Below are 20,547 nucleotides of genomic sequence, written 5' to 3' on the forward strand. Positions count from 1 at the left end.
AGGAAATATTCATTTTTTTAAAATGCTCTCTGAGCTTCCTTAGATTCCTAATGAACTGCACCCAGCAGTATGAGAACAAGCACTTACATAAGTTTCGACGTGGGATGACATAGGCTACAAAGTGTGAACACAGGGAAAATATTTAATAAACATCAGAATTAATCACAGGAAAAGTTAGCAAACCTTGCACAAAAACAAAATAACTTCATCATACCATGTTCTATAATGATCAGCAACAATACCTGTATCACATTTTTAAAAAAGTAGCTTTAATAAGAGACAAATGTTGAATAAATAACATGAAATCCATCAAGAATAATTTGAAGTAAAACAAATGGAGAAATGATGTTCCATAAAGGATTCGTAATTTGTTTTGAAAGATTGCAATGTTGGCAGTTTTCAAAATGCCACAAAGGCTCCAGGTCATGACTATGGTACAAAACTATGAACAAACTTCTCAGGTGTTCTCAGTGCCTTATGAGGCTTGGCCACCATGTGACAGCGGACGTGGGTGAAAACGACACTGCAGATCATCACACAATAGATCCATGTTAGGAATTGAACCCAGACCTTCAGCCCTCACTGCTTTTATCAACAGGTTACCCCAGTGAGTGAGTGTGTTTGGTTGTATGCCGCCTCTGTCTCTGTCTGTCTCTACTTCAGTTGTCTCATTACTATCATGGTGTGTCAGCTTGATGTGGGAGGGAAGCCTGAAGTGATGCAGGTTGCAGATGTTTACCAAAACTACGAGCATGGGAATGGTGCTGACAAACCTAGAACCTCAGGGCCAACTAAAATTCCAACCCACAATCCTAGGTTTCTGGCACGCCTAAGAGAAGCATCTCTTTATAGCCTTAGACAACTGGGTCACTTGTGTCCCCATGTGACACGGAGGAGGCAGTATAGGCTTGCCTAAGTTATCAACACTACAAGTTCATTGAGGCACTTACAGATAAGACCCTGAGGCCATAGGACAGATGTTGACAAAACACCATAAGAAGTTGTACTGAACTTTGAACCACAATCCTGACCTGGACAAGTCCTACTGTTCATTAACCACATAACAACAAGCACAAGTACATCACAAATGTGGGGAGAAATCTTTCACAACCATGCATAGTTGAGCAAACATTTTTCATATTCTTTGGCTTGTGTTTTGCACTGGAAACTTGTTGTGCAGCTGAAAAATGAAGAGGGAAAACGAAACTAATCATTTTCCCCCCGAAGCAACTTACTGCCAGTGTAAACCAGTAAACTTGTTAATGTTATTTGGTTACATTAGGCTTTATTGTGCGTTGATCATATTGAACACATTGCATGGCAAACAGAAAAGTAGCAAGCAAAAATATAAACTGTAAGCCTGATAAACCCCAAAAAAGAAAAAGTCTTAATTATTTTCAAATGCATATTCATTCAATAATTATTGAAGACAACTTCCGACAGATCCGTACATCTGAGGATGCATTAGAGGTGCAGCATGTTGTACAATGAGACTGTGTAAACTGGTATTACACTACTCAAAAAAATTTAAGGACCACACAATTCTTCCATATTACTATCGTTAATCCATCATGCCAAGAAGCAAGTGTGACCTATGAACATGAAAAAGACTTGAACAATAAAAAAGTTTGTTTTGATTCTTACTTCAGGCAGGTGGGGGATTATATTAATGTGCCAAGCCATCTCAGCACTATATTGATGAAGAAAACTTGGGCAATCTGCAGTTTCATTTTTTCTTTCTCATCTCCCGCCCATTCAAATTTAATGACCCACTCGAAATTAATAAAAGCTTAATTGAAAACATTTGATGTATTACTTTTCAAAGAAAGATATGCAATGTATTTTATAGAAAGGATCTTCGAAGAAGGGAAAAAGGGTAGTAAAAGCGAGGCTCTTTAATCTGGACAACTGCAGCCTCAAAGTCATATTCAAATTATTCAGAATTATTTGACTGCCAGCTCATATTCATGATAAGTGTCCAGCTGGCAGTTAATGAGTACGGACCTAGAGCTACAGGCTGTGATGGACACCTGGATGAGGATCCCACGTTTACACACTGATACTGATGGTGACAAGAAGCCAAAGAGAGTTCCAAGTGACATAGGACAAATGTCTTGTTGAACTTCATGAATGTGGCACACATAATAAAGCTGAACTTAACACATGAATGATCAGAGATACATATCAACACAAATCCATTACCTCCATATCACATCTACCTCTATCTTGTACCCCCTCATGCACCTTTAGGAAGACTTTTACCTACAAGTCCAACCTTCTCATCACCAAATTCAGAAAAATTGTCAACATGGTCAACACCTTACAAATTCTGGTATTCGTCATAACTGCTTAATCTGCATAAATGATATCATAGAAATAACAGTAAATGATGTCTTTTCAAGAAACAGTATAACAATTTCCTCTCAAAGGACAGTGATCCAAACGATATTCTTCATACATTACATTCCAAATACGTATCATTCTAGCCCTAAACCTCAAACTGTCAACAGAACAGCTTCTACTGGCATCCCAGGTTATAAATAAACTGTAATATTTTCTACCTTACTGGAACAAATAGATGATAATCTATGACAATGAGCCGTTGCACTAAACATGGACGCTAAGAACTGGACCATCACCAGTAGACACTGGTTCTAACTGGCGCAAGTTGGATATCGCAGTAACTGCACAAGCACCTAACGGCAATTGCTGTTTCAACCTGTGACTTCAAAACAGCAGCAAAAGTTAGTTCAAGGATGAATGTCAATGTCAGTATCAGTTCTTCAAGCAATACTGTTTGTACATACTTTTGGATGAATATGAGATTGATACCAGGGTTAGACTTGCAAGTGGTCAGATAATTTTCCTATTGAAAAGGTTGACTACCGTATTTGTGAAGATATGAACAAAATTTGTTTTTCAGATCTGTGTATAAAAAGAAACATTGATACATTTAGTCTTTGTGATGGTCTTTGGTTTCACATGAAATTCGTAGCATCTGGTGCTAATATTCTTCTTAGATGCATCACCTTGAACTAACACACTAAAGTGTTTAAAACACAACAATAAAACACATTCAAGCAATTTGGCATTGATCTATCTCTTCTTTGAAGTTACAGGTTAAACGGCAAAATTGTTCAGCTTACAGGACATGTCTGATATAAACATGTATAACTTGACACATGGGCCCCGTTTGGTTTATATACAACACTTGCTGGACCATGAGGCCCTGTAAGGGGGGCCCCACACCCTCCATCAGCCAAACTTGGTAACACAGATGACGATCACTAGACATTGGTACTAAGTTGAGACATGGCTTTGATTAAAGCACTCTTGTCCTCCTCCAGTTTAATGTTTTCATCTTCAACTTCATCAAGTTCCTGAAAACAGTAAAACAGACAATTAATGCTGAGAAAACAACAAAGGTGAACCTGGGCATGGCAGAGGGATCCCAGACTAGTGCAACCTTGACAACGATGGAAATCGGTCTTCATTCCACAGTAAGCAAGTGTCATTTATCCATATAAGGTTTTGACCCTGGTCTTTGGTATCACAAGCAAATGCTTGACAGACTGACAATCCAAATGCAGCACAGATATTCTAAAATTTTATTATTATATCAAAGAATGTTCAATTAAAAGTTGATAAAAAGTCTTTAATGCATTTAGTCCCCAATAATATCACTGCTACAGGATCAAGTTCAAGGGAGCTGAAACAAGACCTGAATTAAGAATGTTTGAGGTTTTGCAGGCACACACCCCACTGCAATGTTTTCTACCGGTCCTATTTACTGTCTCTGAACAAGATCATTAACAAGCTACACAAATGTAGAGAACACATAAAACAAACCAGATAGTTCAGATGATATGTTAAATGATTACTTTGATGTCAAACTATTTCTGTAGTTGAGTCTCAGAAGGTTGCAGTCAACACAGTGTAGTTACTAATTTGGAATAAGCATGTTATTGCCTATCAAGATGACACCTGTTTATCTCCCTCTTACTGCTCACGGTCAAGGCCTATTGTATTTATACACCTAGAATGCTCACAATTCAATAAAATATCTAGCTAGATGCATCTACTACAAAACTACAAACAAATAATACCGAGAGTTTTCACCAAGCTAACCCAATAAAACATTGTGGTACTATAGCTCACAGATACAGCAAAAACATTCAGTTCACAATCTAGCAGTGAGTCTGAAGCTGAGCCGAAAGGAACTTTCAAAATGTTAAGTTTGGTCATTATTTCCAACTGTATGCAAAATAATTGTATTTCACAATGTTATGATGTAATAAGGTTCATAGTTTGTATAATTTATATGCTTAATCTGAAGAATGCCTAAATTTGGGGAACACTGAAACACATTTATAATCTTGACAACTTAAACGGTTCAGCAGAAAAGACAAGCAGAATTTGACAAAAGTGAAAGAGATCTGAAACTGTGCAAGACTGTTGCCATAAGGCTAATTCGAGACTCATTTTGAATACAGAAAACTATGGTTATAACGAACCACAAAGGGACCACTAATTCTAGTTTGCAATAACCATAGTCGGTTATAAGCACATATACAGCATTTATGCAACAAATGGCAGAGACTAAAATTACAAAGCACAAATCATCTGACTTTTACTTTAAGTCAAACTTGATCAGATAATTTCTATCTAATCTGTCAGTCCGTATACAACTGAAGTTATTGTTATCAAAACAATACCATGAAATTGGGATTTGGAACTCTGTATTTCTATGTCAGGTACACACCAGTATGATCAGAGTAAAAATCAAACTTGGTGCCATAGAAACAGAAACAATATATATTCTAAAAATCCCTAAATAGCATGGAAATGGAAATATATATTCTAAAAATCCCTAAATAGCATGGAAATGGAAAAAAATATTACTTCTAAACACTCCCAAATAGCAAAAAGGCATCATTTGACAACCTGGTCCCTGTGTGTGAAAAGTGTCATGAAAGAATACCTATTAGTTTTAGAGAAACCACTATGAACAGAGTCAAAGCCAAACTTCTTGCCATGGATTCCTAAATGGCAAAAGGCACCACTTCAGCCCTTGAATAATACATGTACCACTTTGGGATAAAAACTGCTGAATAGTTTTTTAGTTCTGTTCCAGAAACGACACCTAACCCCATTTCAGCGAAGTCTAACTTGTCTTCATGGAAACAGAGAAAAATCAAATTTTGAAAAAATCCTAAATAGCAAAAGTGACCACTTTAGCACTTGATTAATACATGTATAAGGTTGGGATGAAAAGTCTTTCACAGTTTTTCAGTCCGGAAACGACACCTACCCCGACTTAACACTTCTATAGCTGTTAACTGGCCAAGCAATAGCCATCGGGGCCTCATGAAAGCAACAAGTTGTCCAGAGGTGGAGGAGGAGCTGACAAATGTGACTCCTGACAGATGCTGAATGTAGTTTTCATTTTGGATGCTGAAATGCCACAACAGGAGCTCACTGGACCTTTGGTCCAGGAAACTGGGAAAACAGGTCAGGGGGTGGGGGTTGTCGGTAGCAATATCAAAGGAACGGAGGGCTTATTATAAAGATCACTTGCACTAAATGCAACTTAAAGTTATTGGAGTTAGGCAAGGGGTGATATTAACAGGCTACAAACACACACAGCTTCCATGCAAAGGGTTTTGAGGCAACCAAAATTCTGCATTACAACAACAAATGAAATCACAATAAACACAATCAAGCAAAGGGACTCCATCAGAAGAACATCTACCATGTGTTGAAAAATGTCATAAAACAGCGTTATTTGTTAAAATCAATAAGGACTACGACTGCATTTCTATCAAGAGATCTGCACATTCCCTATCCCTATTCTAAACATATTTCCTCCAATGCTAAACTTAAGCTACCTGCAAGATATTTATTACATATTACAAAAAATTCAATTACTTTGATAGGTTTCTGTGAAGCCATTTCTATGATTTCCATACAAGAAAAAGAAAGTTTTACAACAAATGTAGGAAGATGACATGCCAACAGAGAGGGGAAATACGGATCAATAACGTCCATGCTGTATCACTGATTATTACCCTGTATTCCTATTCCTTAGTGGTAACACTGCAATGTAGGAGAGGTCACATGTAATATATAGCTACAATACACATTGTTTCATAGTCATACAGTAATTAGCGACTGTGGGCTGTCTGGTTGTTGACTGACTGACTGAATAGTGCTGACACTATTGCTGCTTTATTTAACCTGTCATCATCCTGTTTGAGTTGGGGTCTCCTTTATTTCAAGTATGTAGACCTTGCATTGTCAATTATGCCTCTTTATAAAATTAAATATATTCCTGAGAAGATAAGAAATGAAAACAATGTAATCTCTGGCAATGACTTTTAAGATATTGGAATAGGAAGTTGGCTTCTTACTGTGACAAATTGACTGTAAGAGTTCAGAGTTCTTAATATTTGTTTAGTTGGAGCCCGTTTGGGCTTATCTCCATCCCGCGGGGGTGACAACAGCTAGTTTGAGTCCTATTATTAGAAGATACCATTACTTGGGTAGTATTTCAAGAGTATCATCAGACATCAGTCATGAAGACATCATCAGGGGTCAGGTTTTGTGCAACTGTCATCTGTCAAGGAGAGCCACCTTCCTTGTCTACCATTATATCACACTGAGATGAGGTCATCATCAGTCAATACCTTATTGAGGAGGGACACCTCTTTCTCCAGTTCAGCTATCCTGCGATCCTTGTCCTCCAGCAACTGCTGCAGCTTCTTGTTCTCCTCCTTCTCTTTCTCCAGCAGCTGCAACATCAACAAGAACTTTGTCAGCATACAGGGAGCAGTTAACAATGAACACTGGACTCCCAGTAAACACAGAGAAAGAAACGTGGAGATAAAGGGCCAAATTGACAGTGTGTCACTTAAACACCCAGTAACCATAGTGAACACCCAGTTATCAAAGAGAACACCCAGTTCAGAGTGAACACCCAGTTATCAAAGAGAGCACCCAGTTCACAGAGAGAATACCCAGTTCACAGAGAGAAAACCTAGTTCACAGAGAGAATACCCAGTTCACAGAGAGAATACCCAGTTCACAGAAAGAATACCCAGTTCACAGAGAGAATACCCAGTTAACAGATAGTAGAAACAAGGCGTCAAGTTAACATTGAGAACAGAGGACCCAGTTAACAGAGAGAGACCAGCAACACAGCAGGTCAGCCAGGTTATACCTATGTCATGCTACATTTAGCACTATGAAAGAAAGACCTTCGTATAAATACTTTTAGTTTTGAAGTATCAAAATTATTAATCTGTAATAAAGGAATGACATTTTATTATCAATGTTTTTTCTTTCTTGGCTCCCAAAAAATAATTTTGCAGATATTACTCACTTCTAAAACCTGCATCATTGTTTCAGCAAAGTAAACTGCATGCTGTACTCTAGCCACACATTGCCATGAGTACAATCCAAAGAATCAGGTCAGATATACAACAATCTTTTGTTCTTTAGACACGCTCTACACTGCTGAATGGGTCATCAGTACAAGACAATGCAAGGGGAAAGTTAAACAAAGAGCACCTAGGTACTCCTGCTCACCTCGTACAAGTCATCAGTATATGCAATCAATTTCTCATATTCCTGGCTTCAAGATCAACTGGCATCTGAATACCATTAAGTTACACAAGATAATAATACTTCAGATTCCTGGATGTTGAGGTGAAATGGGGTTTAACGTCGTGTCCAAAATTATTGCACTTATAAGAGACATGCTTGCACATGTGCTTGTGTGTCTGTCTGTCTGTACTAGTCCCGACCAATGCCCATATTATATTGCTAGCCCAATGAAATAACATGCTGCAGTTTAACATGAATACCCCACTCAGACAAAGCATACTGACTCTGAGCTGACCAGTCCTTGTTTTAGACCCTTAATGCCAAGCAGCAGACAGGGTAACAACAAGTACCATCATTTAACATCTTTTGCTATGACACGGCCAGGGATTGAACCCCGACCTTCCACTCTCCAGGCAGACGCGCTCTAACACTAGACCACAGAGGGTGTCCCTTGATGTTGAGGTATCTGAAAGGATTCTTCAAGATTGTTTTTTTTCCAGTGATACACATATCAAATTGTTACATACTAACAACTTGATTATAATGTCACAAGTCTAATTATGGTGCTAGGCATCTCTGCAAAAATTGAAGACTGATGGACAGATGACAGACAACTGCCATGCCATTACTCAGATGGTCCCTCAGTCCTAGGGGGCTGAAACTGAAGACAGGTCATTCTATTACCAGCAAAGAAAGGAAATAAGAATCAAGTCACCTGTTTCACCTTCTCCAAAGAAGCAGCATTGTCATTGTTCTGCGTCATGAACGGCCGTGGAACATGGTAGTTGAGGCGAGATGAACCATGAGACTGGTCCTTATCACGGAACCGGGACGACAAATAGCCATACGAAGACTCGGTCTTATTGTCTCTCATCTTAGAAATATTGGATCTGTTTTGATCAATGTCTCTTAGCGGAGCTTCTGACTCTCTGTACCGAGACAAAACAGAGGAAGTGTTCATAGACGAGACTGAGCCCTTGGCCTCCTGATCACTAATGTTGGCCATGTGCGTTGAAGTGAAAGACTTGGTAGATTCCGGTGAACAGCGAGTAAATTTGGATATTCCTACGGGCCTGTCCAGGAGAGATTGGGACATGTGGGTATCAGATGACTCGGATCGACCGATCAGGGTGAGATTTGTTTCTGAATGGCTGACAGTACTGTCGTAATCTTGGTTGTCCTCCAGATCAGCCTCGAGATCAGATGGACTGAAAAAGAAAAATGATTCTGTATACTATCAGTCAACCATTAATGGCAAAGCAGAAATTGAATCAGGTCAGGTGAGAGATTGTTCCTGAATGATTGCAATACAGGTTTGCAAGTGCCTGACATTAAAAGATTTGAGATTACAAAAGTGAGGCATCTTGTCTACATGTCCTGCTGTGAGTTGACACTCCTGAAAAGTGGGTGTTCACATTCTGTACATGAGTGATGTTTTGATATTTTGTTGTTATATTTATTTCTGTTACGATAAGTATTGAAAACATAAATAATCCTTCATGCAGTACTTCAATATATCACCAGCTATTTTCTTTACGTATGGCAGAGTTTGATGAGGTATGAGGCAGATCCTTCAACTATCATTAACATGAAGAATCACAAACTCATGGGCATTTGCTGCATGTATTACACGTATGTTGAAATACAGTACAGTTTCTTATAATGTAATCAAGGTTTGTTTAAACTTTGATACCAAATGAATGGACTATTTCACTTTCAGTTCCACTCTCAGAGAGGACTGAAAAAGGCCAATGGCTGAAATATTACTTATTTTACTTTGTGACTCACCACAAAACTTGCCTGACTTACATACAATCCTGTTTGACTATCAATAAAAACTATTGTAAGTCATTGATGGACATTGCAAAACTAAACATACACCACTGAGGTGGTCAGTCCTGCAACAGTTGAGCCATGTTAGAAAACAGTTTGCCCAGTGGCTACTGACCTCTACCTAGTCTTACCTCTTGTTTCTCCTTGTTGTGAACGTACTTGAATGGTGACTGTGACCCTGGAACAAGAAAGGTAAGTCAGTCAGTCAGTGAGGGGCACAGTTTCATGAAAACAGAACTTGAAAATGATTTCTAACCTTGTAGAACATGTCTTAATTTCCTGTATGTTGGGATATAAACTGAAATGTAGTGAGTGATAGTCAGGGCAACTTGAACCAATATTATAGGATCATGGCATGGTGAGGGGAGACAACAGTGATTTCAGATGTAGTAATGACACACAGATTGGAAGTCAGGGTTACCATGGTCACAATCCTCTGGAGGATAATACTTGTAGCACAGTACTTCATATCACAGCATGTCAGCTTGATGTGGGTGGAGTGAGTGAGTGAGTGAGTGAGCATGGTTAGAGGCCATAACACAGGGAGTCACTAAGAAGACTCTTCTAGGCTTTCCTATTACAGCTTCTGGGACTGAACTGACCACAAATTGTACATGAACTATCAAATAATTGTAGCAATACAATGTGCAAATGATTAACTAATTGTACATGTTGTACCCATGATTGTTGATACAACCAGCAATAAAGAATATTATCAATGTAACCATGGTAACCAAGATATGTATAAGGCGATTACAGCAAAAACATCTATGCATATATCAAGTATAAGACTATGTTATGTATTCTAATCCATGAACACATCTCATTGTCACAATCCACCAGCCGGAGTTTGTCTGATACTTGTAAATGGTATCCCGAGGGATAACATGTCAGGGTTTTAGTGGCGTCTTGTTAGTTTGCTGGTTGTATTCAGGTGAATTCCAACCACTGTCACCAAATATGACGACTCATTGGACTTCCTGTTTCTGAAAGTCAGAATAGGAGAATTCCCATCACAAAAAATTCATGCTGTTTCAGTCAGCTTGAATTCACCCATGTTGGAGTCAACACTGGGTGCTGGGTGCATATATTATGATCCGTATGACAGTATGCAGTATCTACTGGAGTGGGAGCTGCCAACAATACTAGAGTCCTCCAGTGGCTACAAGCACCACTTCAGATAGCCTGTATCTCAAGTACAACAATGTTGTTAACGGCCTCACATTGTTGCAGCTTGAGGTCTGATAACACCATAAACAGGCTCATAAAGTACAATATGTACACACATGCAGCCGATATACAGGATACAGCATGGCATAAGGGGAATAAAACATTGATCACACAGATCACTTAGTCTCATAACACTGATGATTGTCACAACTGGGGGATTTGCCATGATGGCTTATGGGCATACTTAACATGATGTACAGGTCCCATTCAAAGCTCCTTTATCCTGACTGAATGCAACATATGTATTATTCTGCATTTGAAGAATTCAGTAGACAATACTATTGTTATCTAAAATGGTATCAGTTACACATCTTCAGGATTAGCCTACTTAAGTTTACCGACACATGGCAATACAGTGTCCGAAATTCCTTGTTTTAGAGTGTCAATAGCATCGTCAAATTCATAATAGCACTGTGAAGTTCCTGTTGCTTCAAAGCATGTAAAGGACATACCTCGAAATTACATTATTTTACTTATTTTTTAAGCACATCAACAACGTCACCCTTGCTGAAAGTCATGGAAATTAGGCACCACATCATTATATGATTCATGAAGAAAATAATCAATATGTTCACTAGTTTTGCTCCGTAAACACCCAATCACAGCCTAAGTCCAACTTAAACTTCCCCCAAAGTAAAAATACTTGATCACTTCTACAGTAAAGTATCATAACCATACACTTATTGGAGTTGTAAAGAGACATAAAGTGGTTAGATAGAAGGACTGGTGGACACACAGACAGATATACTGATCCTTCCTACACAACGGTAGGGAGGTGATATGATACAAACTTAGGATTAAGAAAGCTCTATGCAAGCATAACATCTTCTTAACTCACATACAACAATAAGGTTACCATGGTTATGATATGGTTACATACTGAACATACAGAGTCCTTAAATTTCTCTTTTCACAAAAATACTTGGCAGCATTAATTTGAATGCATATTACTATGGCTAAATGAAAACTTAGCAATGACATTCATTTTACACAGTTAAAATAGTTCAGATATTTTTTTTTCAAAATTTTAAACTGTGTCCCAATATACCAATTTCCCACCAGTGAAAATCTGGGTTAGAATTGGTCTTCAGCAACCCAAGCTTGTCGTAAGAGGTGCTGTCTTAGTTGATGCAAGTTACTGTATACCAATTGCAAAGATGGATGCTCATGATGTCAATCCCTGGATTGAAGAGGCCGCCATAATACAGCTGTTATATTACTAAATGCAGCATAAAACATATATAGTTTCAAGTGCCCTTTCTTAACTTACATCATGTCTCTCATGAGCTGGTTTGTTTTTATCTGTGATTTCATTAAATGCTGTGTTTTTCTTGGTTTCCATGGCAACTTTGTCATCATCATCGTCCTCATCCAGTGAGTCTCCAGTACTCTGAAACATACAAACAAATCTCTGCATCCATAACATTCAAACTCAGTTATTCTGGTATATTGTCTCTGCATCCAGGTATATGTGTCCATCAATATCACAATATATATGAAAAGTAAACACATCTGTGTCATTGTATACATAAATATTAAATATGTGTGACAGGTAGTAATGAATTAAAGTATTTCCACCTTTGCAGTGCCTACCATGTATACTAACAACACATATTACCATTTAATCACATATTTCCTCAAATAACAGAATATTCTGTGTTTCATGCCCTACACAAAATTTGCCCCCACATCTACTTTTCATAAAAATATCTTGTAAAACACAATTTCAAAACATTTAGCACCAGATTTAAACTTTTTGCTTAAGCCATGTCATTCATAGTTTATCAGATTTACTAGGTAATCCAAGGCCAAACTGAATTAAATATAGGTCACACATATACAAAGTTATCTGAGAAATGTAGAAGAATCAAGTTAACTTTTGTAGATTTGTAACCTAGTAACAAGACTAAACAATGCTAAAAAATAGAAATAGAAATACTAAATTCATCCCTGAGCCTTCCTACTCAGTTTTGAAAAATCATGAAAAAACAAGACATTGTTTTGGCCTGGGCCTATCATGAATATCATACATATTGTTCATACAATGTCTATGGCACATGAATAATATTGATTATTGATACGAGACAGGGTTTGACAAATAAGCTGGTCGGCATCAGACAAATGCCAGACCAGTAACATAGCACCAAGGCTGTCGACTGGCTAGAGGGAAACATGACATGACTCTACATTCAACCATTGCTAAACATGTTCTCAGAAGGAAAGGACTGAATTTGGCACATAATTCGTGACATAAAGGCATGGAAACTTTGTGAAATTACTCAAACTGGTGTTTTGTAGTAGCCTATTAATGTGGGACAGGTGGTTTCTGTAGTTCTGGGTTTACAGCACTACGATTGTCCTAACTCCCATACTTCAACATGAGACTTACGATCGTCGTAGCGCTAAGATCACTTTCTTGGTCCTGATGACCACCTGAAAACATTGTATTTGTCAAAGTCTGCTACCACTGACTACCATGACAAGCCGACCAGCATATTTCATATCCTTGTCAAGGAAGTTTCCATTAAAATCATGAAGAAATTATATCAAGTTTATTAACCATGATAGCTGTTATAGCATGATCCATAATTATATGGTATTTACCATAATATGTGCCCGGGCCCTTGCAAAATTGCCAAAGGGGGCACTTATTACAAGTATACACGATTTGAAAGTTGTTTCCGAGATTTAACAGTTGTGAACAAACCTAGTTCAAATGTCAAAACTAAACAAATTTGAAAATAATTACTTGGCAACATCTAACGACAAAAGTCTGTCTCAGTCAGATGAGTGAGTGAGTGAGTGAGTGAGAATGGTTTTATTACATTTTTAGCCATTTGATGGACCTTAGGTTTCATACATTAATGATGTGGGGATCAAACCAGAGTACTCTGCATGCAAGCAAACACCTTAACTAGAGGGCTACCCTGTAGCTAGTTACATGTTATCCCTAAACATGTCATGTTTCCATGGTTACATAAACAAACAATATTTTCATATTGGTGGCATAACCTTGACAGTCATCATTTTTAACATGACTATGTGCGAAGAAGGCCCAGCACCAGGATATTTATCAGTCTGGTGAAACAGAAGCAGAATCATTGTGTAGACACACCCACTACCATATCAAGGGATTCAAACCTGCAGATGATACAACAGATCTTTAAACACTACTTGAAAAGCAGGTTGTGGCACTTAAACCACTCAACATGGTTAAACCACCTGTGCTCTGTCAAACCACCAATAAACACATTGATTGTAGACACATACCCTTATCATACTTTAACGATAATGAAAGTCATTTGCCATGTTTAACGTTAATGTGGTAAGCAACCTAGAAATAGAAACAACATAATTGATTTGTGGAGCCTCATTAACAGCACATGGGCACAAGGAACACGTACAGGATATACTCGCATACGTACTCCAGCCAACACCACAATTACTCACCATTCTCTGTATGTAATTCCACATTCGTTAATAATAAATACTCATTTTGTCATTAACTTGTTCCAGACATGTCAGGCATGTCAATTAGGAATAAGCTTTACAATGGAATGTATAAAAATCAATATTTTTTCAGGGATATTTTCATATGAATTAAGCACATTGTTCAGGACTGTTACTAACCGCTGTTGAAAGTACAAGAGAGGTTGTAATGAGACAATCTGTTTGTAAGCATCTGCCCATGCTGAGGAACACTTCTCACGAATGCTTGTACAACATTTGCCAAAACTACACTGTCCAAATTAAAGCAATTAAGCCCACAAATCATTTCTACAGCAAAGCATTGAACGTGTTGACTGTGTTTGCTGTAGTCCTTCGAGAACAACATCAGAAGCATTACTCATGGAAATCACAGCTGTTGGATATTACATATTACAAATTACACAAACATAAAATCATTATTCAAATCATTTGAAACTATTTATAGGATAGTATGATATATGATATGATATGCATCATCGTGATATGGTACACATAGACAGTAGACAGTAAAGTTTGGCTGTGATACACATCATCGCGATATGCTACACATAGACAGTAAGGTTGTGCTGTGATACACTTCGTCGCGATATGATACACATAGACAGTAAGGTTGTGCTGTGATACACTTCGTCGCGATATGATACACATAGACAGTAAGGTTGTGCTGTGATACACTTCGTCGCGATATGATACACATAGACAGTAAGGTTGTGCTGTGATACATTTCGTCGCGATATGATACACATAGACAGTAAGGTGAGGTGAGGTGAAATTGGGTTTAACATCATGTCCAAGATTATTGCACTTATATAGCGACGTGCATGCGTATGCGTGTGCGTGTGTGTGTGTGTGTGTGTGTGTGTGTGTGACTGCTTGTACTAGTCCGGACTGATGCCGATTTATAGTGCTAGCACACTGAAATACCATGATGCAGTTTAACATGAATACCCCACTCAGATAGAAGTATACTGACTCCGAGCCAACCAGTCCTTGTTTTAGCCCCTTAATGCCGAGGGTAACAACAAGTACCATCTTTTAACGTCTTTTGGTATGACGCGGCCAGGGATCGAACCCCGGACCTTCCGCTCTCCGGGCGGACGCTCTACCACTAGACCGCAGAGGCGGTCTAGACAGTAAGGTTGTGCTGTAATACACTTCGTCAGATATGATACACATAGACAGTAAGGTTGTGCTGTGATAGACATCATCGCGATATGGTACACATAGACAGTAAGGTTGTGCTGTGATACACTTCGTCAGATATGATACACATAGACAGTAAGGTTGTGCTGTGATAGACATCATCGCGATACGGTACACATAGACAGTAAGGTTGTGCTGTGATACACTTCGTCAGATATGATACACATAGACAGTAAGGTTGTGCTGTGATACACTTCATCAGATACGGTACACATAGACAGTAAGGTCGTGCTGTGATACACTTCATCAGATACGGTACACATAGACAGTAAGGTCGTGCTGTGATACACTTCGTCAGATACGGTACACATAGACAGTAAGGTTGTGCAAGGAGACATGTTCCATCATCATGAGTAGATTTGAATTAACGTTAAAGAGGCTTGAGATCTCTTGTGCATAACAGTGTGAAGATACGGGATAGAATAGGTCTTCAGCAACCCATGCTTGCCATACAGACTGCCGTCATGTAGCTGGAACATTGCTGCGTGCGGCATTAAATAACCAACCAACCAAACATCATTTTCGTAGAATTTTACATGCCATCTTTCTCAGTTGCTTATAAAAATTTGGATCGTTCTGTATTAGTATATGACCTCATAATACAATTTTTGTATCATCATGATCATGGCACAGAGTATCGCGATGTACCACATGATCGGTGAATCGTTACACCACAAGACCTCATGATACAATTCTCATATCATCATGATCATGGCACAGAGTATCGCGATGTACCACATGATCGATGAATCATTACACCACTAGACCTCATGATACAATTCTCATATCATCATAATCATGGCACAGAGTATCGCGATGTACCACATGATCGATGAATCGTTACACCACTAGACCTCATGATACAAATCTCATATCATCATAATCATGGCACAGAGTATCGCGATGTACCACATGATCGATGAATCGTTACACCACTAGACCTCATGATACAATTCTCATATCATCATAATCATGGCACAGAGTATCGCGATGTACCACATGATCGGTGAATCGTTAGACCACTAGACCTCATGATACAATTCTCATATCATCATAATCATGGCACAGAGTATCGCGATGTACCACATGATCGGTGAATCGTTACACTAATAGACCTCATGATACAATTCTCATATCATCATAATCATGGCACAGAGTATCGCGATGTACCACATGATCGGTGAATCGTTAGACCACTAGACCTCATGATACAATTCTCATATCATCATAATCATGGCACAGAGTATCGCGATGTACCACATGATCGGTGAATCGTTACACTAATAGACCTCACGATACAATTCCCGTATCATCATGATCATGGCACAGAGTATCGCGATGTACCACATGATCGGTAAATCGTTACACCACTAGACCTCACGGTACAATTCTCATATCATCATAATCATGGCACAGAGTATCGCAATGTACCACATGATCGATGAATCGTTACACCACTAGACCTCATGATACAATTCTCATATCATCATAATCATGGCACAGAGTATCGCGATGTACCACATGATCGGTGAATCGTTACACTAATAGACCTCACGATACAATTCTCATATCATCATAATCATGGCACAGAGTATCGCGATGTACCACATGATCGATGAATCGTTACACCACTAGACCTCACGGTACAATTCTCATATCATCATGATCATGGCACAGAGTATCGCGATGTACCACATGATCGGTGAATCGTTACACCCGTAAATGAAAGTACAAGTTACTTCCAATAATAACAAAGCTCCCTTCCATACTCCTAGGGCAGTAACAAGCAGCCCAAGACTTGCCTCGTCTCCCCAGCTGGCAACACCACTACCCATGGCATAGAACTTCCAACACACAGAAATATACCACTGACAGTCAGAGAGAGGCGAGAGAGACGTGTCAGCAGTATTACATCTATGGAGAGGTACCATGAACATGTTTAAACAAGTTATATGTAAAGCAATAAGCATTATATTATTTCAAAAGCATGTAATGAAATGAATTATATGTCAATCATAACTACGCCATCATTATCATGTTTAGAACAAGCTACATAATATATCATGATTATTAAAGACTTTCAGTTGCTTTACCTAGGCTGAATAAGTCATTTTTTTCTCTGGCAGTGTTTTCAAATTGAAGATCATGACTAGAGAAAGAGGACTTTTCTTTATTAATTAATTATCAAACGAGTGGAGCAGAAAATTAAGAAAGGTCAAACTTTCAAACCTTTTTGGACGACATAACATTATATTTACTATGCAAGAAATGAAATATCATTTGTTAGATGAAAGGACCAGTGTACAAGTTAAGGAGTAAATTCAGTACTGGCAAAGTGCTGGTGCCAAACATGGCCAAAGGAACTTTCAGCCTTAACATGCCCATAGGGGTTGATACTGATAAAAGCATGTTAAAAAGGAGACATGTTACAACTGATATGTAATAATGAAAGTTTAGATCTATGTTGGAAAGTCTACATATGATAAGATAATAGTAGGTATGTAATGACATGGCTGTCCTAGAAAATTACAGAAAACAGATGTTATTATTTTTTTAAATCATATATGCCATGAATAACAAATAACATGTGTAGGAAATGTTCAACAAAGTAATAAGAATTGAGATTATCTTTTTAGAGAATCAAAATATTGAAATCTTGAGTGACAAATAATCTTTTAATATAATCCCAATACTCTTGTTTCGTAAGTAATGGAGAAAAATGTAGGTTTGCGAATTACTGAAGGAGACATCAACCATATGCACTATTGACAAATGATGACACGTCTATTCTTCTGTGATGTCATGAGAAATGGATAATATCATCTTCATTCTTTATGACAATACTCATATGACATCAAAATGCTGAGGACGCAAACAATTCAAACAATGGAGAAATAGGTGTGAATTTGCCACTCAGCATTTATCTCAAACTATTTTTTCACAGATTGCTTTTGTTTAGCGTCACACTTAATTTAACTGGTCTGCAATAATGTTCAAGGCAGTATATCTTATAATAAGCTTCAAAGTTGACAGCCATGTCACTACATTGTATATGTTACATGTTTTAGCAGAGATAAGTGAGTCTGTAAAGTAGAATTGTCATACCCCTACATCTGCTACAGACAGCTGTAGAAAAACACATCAGGTAAGAGACATACAGAGATAAACAAAAGAAACAGCAACAAAACAAGGAACAAAAATATTTGGAAATATAATGTACGATAGAAGAAAACAGGCACGCATGCCCCGTCAGGGAAATGGGTGCAAACACCTGCCTGACATAGTAAACTCAAGAATGTCACACGAACAGGTGATTCAAAGTTCAACAAATAACGTGACAGTAACAATTTCATAACGGGAATGAGAAGAAAGGAAAAGTGACAATCACTAAACAACATTTACAACATTGTAACAACAATTATATAATACTGAGTTGGTATGATGTCATCGGAATGCTTACAATGTAGCATGTTATCAGCTGGTTTCCAGCCATGGAATAGTAGCAAGGGAAATTATTCAAATCTGGCCGTTGTCTTCCAAACAAACATACCTCAGTTGACGGCAAGTGGACGACCCCGGTACTCCTTCTTTTCTCCCTCAACTTCCTCTTGTCTTTTGGTAATTTCCCCTTGTGCAGGTGATTTGGTCGGCTTCTTTTATCTTTGCTTCTGCCAACCGTGCGCGTGGGCGAATCGTGGTCTTGACTGAACGATGTTGGATGGCCTTCCCCTCCCTCCCCGTTTTGGTCCCGACCCTCACGATCCACATGATCCCCTCCGTCTCTGTCCCCCCTGTAAAACATTCCTCTCCCTCGGTGTGTCCTTATCCTGTTTCTTTGTCGCGTCGTTTCAAAGTCCTCCATGTCTAAGCTCTCTTGACTCACTGAGCTGGACGCCATGTTGACAAGCAAATGTACAAATTCGACTTCAATAAAATGCAAGATAAATTCAATCCGTCATCATAGCTGGCTGAAAATGAAGCACCCAGTAGAAGTATTCATCAGGAATCCAGTCCGCTCAATGAATTTGCGTTGCTTATCGATTGTAGCCCACAAGTTCTCGGTAAATTGACGATCAAACAAAATAATGCGTCCCGTAATCTGCCTCGTTTTCACTTGCACCTGCTTTCAACATGACGTCACCATTTCAACGTCATATTGCAAGGTACGAGAAATGTTGCGACAAATTCCGGACGTCTCGCTTCAGGTGACAGTCGCCTGATGAACTGAAAGACAGACAACCTTATTTCTTTTGTGATATATGATGCTGATATCATGTCGATACTTTTTAAGCACTCTTCCGAGTGATGCGCATTTTGATTAGTAAGGAATAGCATTATGATAATTAGTTCGATTTAGGATACTTATAATATGTATATAACAACAAGTACACACACACATCTTGTGAATGAGTATTGAGTAAACGATGGAAAACATATTTACTTCATAATAAAGTGTTGTATTCATCAAGAGAAAATACATAGTTTTCTATATGGCGATCCTGCTAAAAAGACTTACGAACCTTTATGGAAAAAAACTGACCCACTCCCCCCAATTTGATGTAACATTTTTTTCATGACCTCCCCCCCTCCCATAACAAATGAGCAGTCTCTAATTAATGTTCAAATTAATAATGATTTTATTTGAAAATAATTGTGTCATTCTTTCAGCACCCCCAACCTCCCCTTGTGGAATTTTTTAGCTACCCCATCTTTGGCTGTTTTATTTTCTCATGCCCTAACACCCACAAAGCCCTCCCACCCCACCCCACCCCACCCCACCCCACACACCTGTATTGAAATACCAGTCCCTTATTTTGGAATAGAGGTGTTCATGCTACCTGGTGAAATGGCTTCATATTAAATAAAGTGAAAGCACCACCAAGCGTGTGTGAAGGCATGCGCGGTTACATCAAGAATTATTTTTAAAATGTTTTACAACATGTATCATCATATAAATATGTTTCTATTCAATTCATGTTTAAATTTAGAAGCTATAAAACACATTCCAAATATACATGTCCATACAAAATATTCAAAGCATTATGCGGGCGTTACCACTAACGCCGTCAGTCTTAGCTCCACCCTAAAGAAAGGCGATTACTCACGTGTTTTGTGTCACATTAGGTAAATATCTAATTTCGCGTGAAACCCAAATTATGGGGCCAGTTTATTTAATACGCAGCGTTC

At 38.4% G+C, this 20,547-nt stretch overlaps 1 protein-coding gene across 3 annotated transcripts; it reads right to left on the reverse strand.

Moving 5' to 3' along the window:
- Positions 1–1,894: 1,894 nt before the first annotated feature.
- On the reverse strand, positions 1,895–19,494 carry LOC124110965. 3 transcript variants are annotated; one of them, XM_046470500.2, is made up of 8 exons: positions 18,911–19,493; positions 18,466–18,486; positions 11,939–12,058; positions 9,570–9,616; positions 8,321–8,813; positions 6,687–6,791; positions 6,069–6,096; positions 3,243–3,380 (listed from the first exon to the last, which is right to left on the reverse strand). In XM_046470500.2, exons 1-7 carry the CDS (start codon positions 19,256–19,258, stop codon positions 6,085–6,087), a joined length of 1,146 nt encoding a protein of 381 aa, XP_046326456.1. In that variant the 5' UTR covers positions 19,259–19,493; the 3' UTR covers positions 3,243–3,380; positions 6,069–6,084. The 3 variants fall into 3 exon arrangements, with proteins under 3 accessions (XP_046326441.1, XP_046326450.1, XP_046326456.1); XM_046470485.2 differs by lacking the exon at positions 6,069–6,096 and having other exon boundaries at positions 1,895–3,380; XM_046470494.2 differs by lacking the exons at positions 6,069–6,096; positions 18,466–18,486 and having other exon boundaries at positions 1,895–3,380; positions 18,911–19,494.
- Positions 19,495–20,547: the final 1,053 nt, after the last annotated feature.

This window comes from Haliotis rufescens, unplaced genomic scaffold (assembly GCF_023055435.1).
Source record: "Haliotis rufescens isolate VD_foot unplaced genomic scaffold, xgHalRufe1.0.p SCAF_5, whole genome shotgun sequence".
In the NCBI taxonomy this organism is placed as follows: domain Eukaryota; kingdom Metazoa; phylum Mollusca; class Gastropoda; order Lepetellida; family Haliotidae; genus Haliotis; species Haliotis rufescens.

Coding starts and splice junctions, on each gene's coding strand:
- LOC124110965 (XM_046470485.2), bottom strand. CDS start 19,258: ATGGCGTCCAGCTCAGTGAGTCAAGAGAGCTTAGACATGGAGGACTTT. Junction 9,617..11,938: donor CAGCTCATGAGAGACATGAT/GTAAGTTAAGAA, acceptor TTCTTGTTCCAG/GGTCACAGTCACCATTCAAG. Junction 3,381..6,686: donor AGGTGTCCCTCCTCAATAAG/GTATTGACTGAT, acceptor TACTGTTTTCAG/GAACTTGATGAAGTTGAAGA.